Raw genomic sequence first — 10405 nt, forward strand, 5'->3', positions numbered from 1 at the left:
TAGACGCGGCAGCTAGTAGGAATGAGGGGGGGATGGAAGAAAAGTTTCTTCCTTATACTCAGCCTAACATTTTGCCCTTATTTTCAAATTTCTGATGGTTCGCCACTGATCTACATTGATAAGGCAGTTCTGGATGGGAATGGAAAGACAGAAGTGTGCACCATGACATTGATCCACCTATGAATTTTCATCCTACCCTTCCTCCAATAAGCTCAAGGCAGTATATATGGTTCTTCCCCCACGCCAACTCCGTGAGGTAAATTATGGCAACCCCTGATAGGCTTCTCAAGGCAAGACAGGGACAGAGGTGGTTCCCCCATTGCCTCCATAAGGCAAGTCAGGCTGAGAAAAAGCAATAAAGTGATGTCCGATCGCAATTTATGGCGACCCCTGACAGGTATTCAAGGCAAAAGAAGGAAAGAGGTGGTTCTGCCATTGCCTTTGTGAAGTAAGTTAGACTGAGAGAAAGTAATAAAGTGATGTCCGATCACAACTTATGGTGACCCCTGACAGGGCTTTCAAGGCTTTCAAAGGCTATTGCCTTTGTGAGGTAAATTAGAAGGGGAAGAGTTGGTTCTTATATGCCGCTTTCCTTTGCCTGAAGGAGTCTCAAAGTGGCTTACATTTGCCTTCCCTTTCCTCTCCCCACAATGGACACCCTGTGAGGGAGGGGAGGCTGAGAGAGCCCTGATATTACTGTTCAGTCAGAACAGCTTTATTGGTGCTATGGCGAGCCCAAGGTCACCCAGCTGGCTGCATGTGGAGGAGGGGTGGGGAATCAAACCTGTCTCACCAGATCAGAAATCCTCACTCCTAACCACTACACCAAGCTGGCTGAGAAAAAGTTAGGCTGAGAGAAAGTAATAAAGTGATGTCCAATCGCAACTTATGGCAACCCCTGACAGGGCTTTCAAGGCAAGAGAGGGATAGAGGTGGTTCTACCTTTGTGAGGTAAATCAGGCTGAGAGAAAGGGACTGGCAGAAGGTAACCACAGTGAGCATCAGGAGAGAGTGAGGACTTTAACCCAATTCCCCTAGGTCCTACTGGTCCAACATGCTAGCCCCTACCCCACACCAGTTATACACCTGTACCCACACAAATAGGCACAATATCCCCATTTCTGAACCTCCACACCCACCCACACACACACACAATCATAGGCTTGAGTTACCCTCAAAAATATACAGTAGCCCATCAAATTACGCTGAGAAGGGAAGGGAGAGCGCATTCAAGACACTCACTTTTTGCCATTTCTTTCCACGAGGGCATTTGCTTCAGTTTAATGAAATCCTTGGTGAAATAATGGTCTCGCCTCTGCTTAGCATTCAGCCCTTTCAGAAACGCTGAATAGGAAACAAAAGGGTGGGAGAGAGAAGACAAGAACAAATGTGGCTATTAAGAGATCCAAATTGGGGGTGAACATATGCAATGAGATGTGGGAGCCAGCCAGCCAGCCTTTACCACAGACACACAAAACATATCCTACAACAGAACAGAAATAATAGAAGCCTGAGATTTCCCTAGGCCAGAAAGGGCCAGCGCTTTGGATAACTGGGCTGGAAAAGAAGGTCCCACCGAACACGCTTTAAATCCATGCAACCTGGGCACAGGTTGGCTTCCCCTGCGAGAACTAGGCCTCAATGGCAGGAGGATTATTAGTCCCTCAGCCACCTCACACACTTCAAAAGACATTTTTCTGGCACAGCAAGTAATCCAATTTGTGTCAAAATAATAGGATGGTGACAAGCTTCTAAAGCATCTATAACAGCTGCGGAATCAAAGCCGCCCTTTGAGATCCGTTATTTCAATATTTACACCTGCCAACATCTTCCGTTTCTTTCAAAGAGTAGATCCAGCCACCTTCCTCTCACCTCTTTCTTCCAAGCCCACCCACCCACCCAAGAAAGAAAAAGAGGACACAAAACCCATGGATAGGCCTGCTGAAGTGGGTACATCTGGATCATGTTACTATATCCTTACTGAGGCTCAATTATGACCCGGTTAAGAGTCCAGTAGCATCCTTAAAGACTAACACATTTTTTTGGTAGGAGATGGGCCTTCGTTTTAGCGGTGACTCTAAAAAAAATGCATCCTCCAACTGTAGGCCGTGACTTCTTCAGGTACTTCAGTGTTTAAAGAAAGTCACATGGAAACCATCACCCCTCTCTGGTCATCACTCCTTGCTTGACAGCCAGTATGGCTTAGTGGTTAAGACAGCTGGCCTAGGATCTCGGAGACCCAGGTTCCAATCGCCACTCTGCCATGGAAGCTTGAGAGATGGCCTTGGTCAGTCATTGTCTTTCAGCCCCACAGGGTTGTTGTTATGGATGAAATGGAGAAGAAAGTAACGTAAACTGCTTTGGTTTCCCAGCAGGGATAAAAATTGGGTATAAATGAAGTAAACAAACACTCCCCCCCCCAAAAAAAATCACTTATTGATTTAATTACTAATACAGCTGCCACAGAAGTGGCAAAGCTTTGCTTAGCATTCTGCTGTTTCAGTGCCTGAGAAGTCTAAAGCAATAGAAAGGAGTATATCTTGTCAATATAAAGAACAGCATGGAAATGCTTATCTGGCATTCATCTGACCAAACTTCAAAGGGTGAAGACCCACCAAAGAACATCTAATGGTATAAAAACTGTGCACTGGGGTATAATTTGTCTTTTTAGTTGACTTCTTAAAACATATTCTCAATTTCTACTTCTGCTGGTTTAATCTGTAAGATTTTTAATCTGGAGGAGGAAAATGGCTTTATGGACATATACCCCATACAGAATTTTCTCTTCAAGCATAAAAATTGATTCAGTCAGTCCTGCTCAAAATGATTTATACATCCTTTCTAAAAGCTTATTGTAGAATTATAGAGTTGGATGGGCCAGACAGGCCATCTAGTCCAACCCCTGCTCCATGGAAGATCAGCCTAAAGCATCCTGGATAAGTATGTCTGGCTGTTGCTTGAAGACTGTCAGTGAGGGGGAGCTCACCACCTCCTTAGGCAGCCGATTCCACTCCTGAACTATTCTGACTGTGAAAAAATTTTTTGGTATCTAGCCTGTATCGTTCCACATGCAGTTTAAACTCATTACTGCAGGTCTTATCCTCTGCTGCCAACAGGAACCTATCCTCTGGTGCCAACAAAGAACTATTAGTAGCAATTGTTCTGTTCTTAGGCCTAACTTTAAAAATAACTTTTTAAAAACAGAAAATTACCAAGGTATCGGAGATTTGGGCTAAACAGGGAAGAAGCTGGTGTCAAGGGAGCTTTTGTAGGTTGCGAACTCCTGGTTGGGAAATACCTGGAGATTTTCAGAGTTAGAACCTGAGGAGGGCAAGGTTTGAGGAGTAATCTCTGCAGCGTACAATGCCATAGAGCCCACCCTCCAAAGTAGACATTTTCTCCAGGTGAACAAATCCCCATCACCTGGATATCAATTGTAACTCTAGATCTCCATGCTATACCTGGAGGCTGACAACCCTAGCTATGTCAAATGGATTCAGAGTAGAGTAAAGGAAGTACTTCTTTGAGTTAGTGAATGTGTTATGTGCTGTTATGTCACTTCTGACCTATGGTGACCCTATGAATTAATCACATCCCAAACATCCTATTGTTAATAGTTCTGCTCAGGTCTTGCGAACCTAAGGCCATGGCTTCCATTATTGAGTTAATCTATCTCACAATGGTCTACTTCTTTTCTCACTATCCATAAAACTCTCTGCCAACACCACATTTCAAATGAAGCACTTCTTTACTCAACAAGTAATTAAATTGTGGAACTGACTGCCAACAGATGTAGTGATGGCCTCTAGCATGGATGAGGGTTAGACTGATTTAGGGAGGATAGGTTCGTCAAAGGCGACTAGCCATAGTGATTCAATGGAGCCTCCACAATAAACCTTATAATATCAATGCTAGAAGGCAACTTCAGGCAAAGCCTTTGGCTGCAAGTCCCGCTTTGTTGGTCCTCCAGATCAGCAAATGGTTCCTGTAACAGGACAGCCGAAGAAGAGTTGGTTTTTATAGCCTGCTTTTCTCTTACCTAAAGAGCCCCAAAGTGGTTTACAGTTGCCTTTCCCTTCCTCTCCCCACAACAGGCACCTTGTTGAGGGAGGTGGGGCTAAGAATTGGCCCAAGGTCACCCAGCAGGCTTCACAGGGAGATGGAATGGAGAATCAAATCTGGTTCTCCTGATTAAAGTCCACCACTCTTAACCACTACACCACAGACTAGATGAACCTTTCTCAACTTTTTTACTGTTGAGAAATCCCTGAAATATTCTTCAGGCTTCCAGAAACCCCAGAAGTGGCACAATTGTGCAGAATATAGTTGGAAAGTATAACTCTGTACATGCCCACCTGGGACCTCTCCCCTTCCTACCCCTTCCAGGCCCATCATTGGCCATTGGGAGGTTGACATGATCATATATGGCCATATCATCCAATAAATGTTTAACAGATTTTTAAAATATATACAAAATTAAATAACTCTCACCAATTCAGGAAACCCTTCCAGGGCCATCAAAAAACCCCAGGGTTTTGTGAAACTCTGGTTGAGAAATCCAGGACTAGGTGGACCATTGCTCTGATCCAGCAAGGTTGTTCTCAAGTTCATTAGTTACCCTGAGTATTAAATTCATACTTGGAGGGGGAAATAGCTTCATCTTTACAATTATGAATAACCAGCAAATTCTTATCTTTCCAGTGTTGTAACATCAACTGCTTAGCCACAAATACGGTCCCAGAATTCATTTCCACTGAGTGGAGGAAATTTTTCACAAGATCACAAAGTATTCCCCCAGAATGATTAGATCTGTGAAGGCGATTTTCTAGAAGTAGGCTTTCATTACACGTTGGTTCATCCAAAATGTGATTACTGGATATTTCCATATCATGTGGGTCATGGTGAGGTGACAACAAAGACAGCTTCTCTGGCCATCTGAAACAGGGTTTTTTAAAACCAATATACATGAAATGATCATCTTGGCTTTTGTAACCTTCATTTTCAATCAATGGGCTAAAATCTTTATGAAAAGTATCCATAGTGTATGTGGCATCCTAATGCCCTGGTCCCAGTGCTCTCACTGAGAAGCCAATTCTGTTTTGGGATCTATCAGATAATCTGTGGGTTAGGAAGACCGTTGAACTGGGCACGGAGGGAAGACTGAAAACACTTTCAAGAGCCTAGAGATGCCATTATATTACTTCCCTCAGACCTTAGAATTTAAGCTCTTGTTTGCATATTGATGCTCAGTGGAAGAACTGGCAGTTTACTGCGTTCAGAAATCTGCTGGAAGACCAACACAATTTCAATTGGCAGAAAATGTACATAGTACTCATGCTGGGACATCGACAAGCTCCAACCCCTGTTCTTACCACTATCCCTGTTTTCTTTGCTCATTCCGTTTGAGGGACTCAAAAAGCTTGCTATGCTATGCTATTTCGGTTGAACGCCGTGTAAAGGCCTTGCGTGACCGTTGGCTTTCATCTCACAGAAACCACTCTGTGAACATTTCTTGCCAAAAGGCAGACGACTGAATATCATAAATGTCTTTTTGGCTTCTCTTCTTTATCCTGTTCACAGCCAAACTGCCCAGTAAGACTGACTTGTAGTGCTTTCTGGCGCCCAGCCTCTGCCTAGCAAAGCCAGGCCCAAGGCCTCCAGATTCTCCACTGCTACCCTCTAGGAATGGTTGCTAGGCAACCAGGCCCAGAGCCTTCTAGTACCCATTAGCGGTTATTGGAGCATCACCCTCCACAGACACCCAAAATGGCCGTGGCATCCTTGCCCTCTGGCTGTGACTGCTAGCCCCCACAGTGCCAAGATACTCTGCCACCCTTGAACGAAGTCACATAGAAGGCCCATAGCACCATTGCTTTCTGTTAGTAGGCCTCATTTGAAGACTTCATATTCCTGTCGCCTTTGTGGGGAGGTCTGGCAAAGCTCCAGGTGCAGATGCATGAACAGGCAACTTGTTTTGCTCCCACCTATTAAATGTTTCTTTGACCTTTCCTCCACAGAGCCCAAGGCAGCACACGTGGTACTCCTCCATTTTACCTTCACAACAACCCTATAAAGCAGGGTATCCTATGAGTGTAATTAGCCCAGGGGAATTTGAACCTGGGGCCCCCTACTCCTTGTCGGACTCCAAAGAGCCAGTTTGGTGTAGGAGAGCCAGTTTGGTGGGAGTTTGGTTAGGAGTGCGGACTTCTAATCTGGCATGCCAGGTTCGATTCTGTGCTCCCCCACATGGAGCCAGCTGGGTGACCTTGGGCTCGCCACGGCACTGATAAAACTGCTCTGACCGGGCAGTGATATCAGGGCTCTCTCAGCCTCACCCACCTCACAGGGTGTCTGTTGTGGGGAGAGGAATGGGAAGGCGACTGTAAGCCGCTTTGAGACTCCTTCGGGTAGGGAAAAGCGGCATATTAGAACCAACTCTTCTTCTAGAAGAATAGTTGGTTTTTATATGCCGCTTTTCTCTACCAGGAGTCTCAAAGTGGTTTACAATTGCCTTCCCTTACCTCTCCCCACATCCTGTGAAGTAGGTGAGCCTGAGAGAACCCTGATGTTACTGCTAGGTCAGAACAGCTTTATCAGTGCTGTGGTGAGCCCAAGGTCACCCAGATGGCTACATTTGGAGGAACGAGAAATCAAACCCAGCTCACCGGATTAGAAGCCGCCACTCTTAACCACTAACCTATGCTGGCTTAGTTATATCAACCTGTGGCACTATCTCCTTCTAACAGTGTTAGTCTAGCACACCACCCCAGTGAAGCGGGTGTTACTGAGTTGACAACTGACAACAGGTAGAATTTCAGGCTTCTAGACATGTCAGAATAGAAAGGCTGGCAGGAAGAAGGAAGGAGGAGAATGCATGTCCAGAATGTACTGGGTTACTTTTTCCTTACTTCAAAAGATATTTCTACCCCATGGTGTAGTGGCTTAAGAGCAGCAGCTTCTAATCTGGCAAAGCTGGGTTTGATTCCTCGTTCCTCCACATGCAGCCTGTTGGTTGACCTTGGACTAGTCACAGTCCTGATAGTACTGTTCTCACAGAGCAGTCCTGTCAGAGCTCTCTCAACCCCACCTACTTCACAGGGTGCCTGTTGTAGTAAGAAGAAGGGAAGGTGATTGTCAGTCACTTTGAGACTCCTCCAGGCAGTGAAAAGCAGGGTATAAAAACCAACTCTTCATCTTCTTTTTCTAAAAAGCTGCTTCCTCTCAGAGTCAAACAGCCCTCTGCATATACTTAAAGGCACAATCTTCTTAGCTCCATCATTTTCTAAACAGCAACAGAACTTTTTACAAACAAGCAAGTGCTCCAGATATACTCAGATACATTTTGCTGTTAGTATTTTTTCCCTGAAAGGAAGAAAATATGTTCAAGAAGCTCTACTTGAAAATACCAACATGTTTTTTCTAATGCACAAAACAGAAATTGGTAATCCTACAGCTGCATAACCATCTTTCATCTAGCAACCATGGCACTTTCTTAACCCCAGCCCTCTGCAAGATTTCATCTATCCTCTAGAAAAATAGTTTCCAGAATTGGTTTACAAGGAACTCTGTGTTGTCTTAAGCTTATTGGGTGCATCTTCTTGAAAATAAAGGTATACAATCCAGCCAAAATGTTATCTTGTCCAGAGTTACTGAGCATTGCCTGCACCTTACAGTCAGACAACTAAGGGACACTTCCTTCTCACACAAGGCTACAACTAGGCCCCAAAAGCCTGGTTGGTAATTGTCCAAACTGAAGACACAACCCTTAGAACAGTGCTATATTTAATAGGATGGAAGCTTAGCCACACCTCAATCAGAAAAGGAACTGAACTAGGATTAGGGATGCCAGACCCGCCAGTAGGGGCAGAGATCCCCTGATCCCAAGCCCTACCTCTAAAAGAGGGAGATAAAGACAAAAAAAGATAAGGACTCTGAGAGGAAACATGCCTACGTGACTTCAACATGACCCGGAAGTGATATAGGCACATACAGACTATATGAACATGGGGGAGGGCGGATTTCCAGACTTCACCCTTTTACACAATTGTTCATCACCACCCTTGACTAATACCTAGAGATGCCAGCGTCCTGGGGATTGCTGTGTGCCCCCCTCCCCATTTACATCTCATATCCAGGCTACAGAGATCTATTCCCCTGGCCACAATGGATGTCTGAAAGGTAGCTTCAACAGCATTGTACTCCACTGAGGTCTCTATCCTTCCTGGACCCGATCCCCAAATCTCCAGGAGTTTCCCAACCTAGATTTTGCAACCCCCCAGTGGCCAGGAGGCACCAGCAACGCCACTGGTACTTTCATGGCTAGCCACCTGAATCTACCCAGAATCCTGCACAATATGCTGGATTATTTAATTATTTATTGTATTTTTATAGCGCTGCCCTCAGAAACTGGCTCGCGGTGTTATAGCAGGCAATACCCAAATACCCCTCTGGAAACACACTAATGCAGAAAAGGCTATGGATGTCTAAACTTCCTCACCAAGGATGGGAAATTTGAAAATCACGGCTCCATTGCATAGTTATACTATGCACCTTCCTTTAAGGAGAGCCAGAATAGCCTGGTACATGGATGGACACATTCATTAGCAGAAGTGCTCCCAGTTTTATAGCCCTATCCTTTTTTTTAAATAGACCTTAACACAGTGAAATTTAGCTACCTCCAGTTCACAGCCCCAGCATCGGATAAACATCGCCCACTTTATTTTTGTGGCTCAAGCTCCTCTCATGGGTCCAGGTGAAAGGCCATTTTTTTAAAAAAAGGTGGCAACATTGTAACTCTATGCCTATCTAACTCCAGTGTATGCCTTCCAAAAAACTCTCAGCTTCCATTAGCTCTGGCATCATAAGAACCGGAGTTATTTTACCAAGGCCTCTGGGCCATATAGGGCTGCCCTAGCCCGTCTCTTAGGAGACCATTTAGGTTTCCCATGATGCATTGCAGGGCACCTTCAAGAGCAAAGGGTGCCACAGATATAAATACCCATAATTCACTGCACAGACACAAGGCGATTTTTTTGTTCAAGTTCTTGCACTCAGACAATTCCTCAAAAATTGAGCCATTTCGCTTGGGTCAGGGTTTTTCTCTCCCCACCCCAACCCCCAAACTCTCACACTATGCCACGCTGCTGTGAGCACTGAAGGCAACTAGGAACATGGGAGTGAAAGCCACAGTTAAGTTCCGAGAGATGTAGTCAGGCCAAGCACCTAGACCCTCTTTAGTGCCCACTTCGTGTCAGCCTGGCAAAAGACAGCTGCACAAAGACACTGGAGACCTGGACTGGAAAAACTAGATGCATGGGACGGGGGAGGGGGCACTGCCATAGAACATACACGCACAGACATACCCAAGGCCCCACATCTGCTCCCTCTCACTTACATTTGGCCTCCTTCCAGTCAGTGGACGTGGTCAGATCCACCTTGGCTGCCATGGCTAAAGGAGCAGCTGCCCAGTTCCGGATGCCCCTTGCAAAGACCCAGTGGGCTGGCACCCTGCAAATGGGGACCCCGCTTCCACCACACACGCCCTTCCTCCCACCACCTTGCAGTGTTATAGGGCAGCTGCCCCACACCCTCCACAACCTCCTAGGGGCTCCAGACAGCCTGCTGACTTGCAGGGACAGAAGGAATCCTGGCATGGTTGCAAGACTGCAGAGGAATGGACTGGGCACCCGGCCTTCTTCTCTGGTTGGCCTTTCAGTCGGGAGACAAATTCTTCTCCCTTATTTATAACACCTGGTATTCAGGCGGGAGCACAGGGGACAGTGTGGCTGGCTGCTGCAGCTGCTGCCACTAGACAGGATAAAGGGCTTTCACTTCTAAGCTTCTTCCCTCCCCTTTGTTGATGCAAGGCCTTCTGGGAAGTGTAGTTCTGCAAAGCCTCTTGCCTGGTCTCGCTGTCTGTGCTTTTCTGCGAAAACAGAACCAAACTGCCAACAGTGGCAATGCAAGGCACCCTAGATTTTGATTTCTTTCACTGATATATATATAAAAAAAAGAAAACCACGAAGGCCCTCATTTCAGAAGAAAGGTCACTGCAAGGGAAATCAAAAACAGCAACTAATTATTTTGATTGTCTTTAAGATTTTAGATAGTCAGCCTGAACTGCATTATCTTGGCTGAATGCCTTTTTAAAAGGACCCCTGTGTATTCAGGTATGCATCCACTCAAAGGCTCTCTCCCTGGGGAAGCCAAGCCTCTGCCGTCTTTTCCAGACTTCACAACGGTATTCTGATATGCACTGTACTTCTCACAGAACTATATATGATTAAAGGAACCTGAAGCTGGTTCCCGGTTCCTTATTTGCATTTCCAAGCTCCTCATCAATGACATATTCATGAATGCAACCACAAATTCCAAGGATAATTTAAAAGCTCTGAATACCAAAATG

General features: G+C 45.5%; 1 protein-coding gene across 4 annotated transcripts in view; it reads right to left on the reverse strand.

Moving 5' to 3' along the window:
- MACROD1 (mono-ADP ribosylhydrolase 1) overlaps positions 1-9806 on the reverse strand; it is a 474182-nt gene extending 464376 nt beyond the window's left edge. For all 4 annotated transcript variants that reach the window (XM_077324166.1, XM_077324156.1, XM_077324140.1 and 1 more), the window contains exons 1-2: positions 9395-9806; positions 1243-1344 (exon numbers count right to left, since the gene is read on the reverse strand). In XM_077324166.1, the coding sequence (XP_077180281.1) occupies positions 1243-1344; positions 9395-9653 (361 nt within the window). In that variant the 5' untranslated portion in view covers positions 9654-9806. The remainder of the gene's footprint in view (positions 1-1242; positions 1345-9394) is intronic.
- Between the last annotated feature and the right edge of the window lie 599 nt (positions 9807-10405).

Source organism: Paroedura picta, chromosome 1 (assembly GCF_049243985.1).
Source record: "Paroedura picta isolate Pp20150507F chromosome 1, Ppicta_v3.0, whole genome shotgun sequence".
Classification (NCBI taxonomy): Eukaryota; Metazoa; Chordata; class Lepidosauria; order Squamata; family Gekkonidae; genus Paroedura; species Paroedura picta.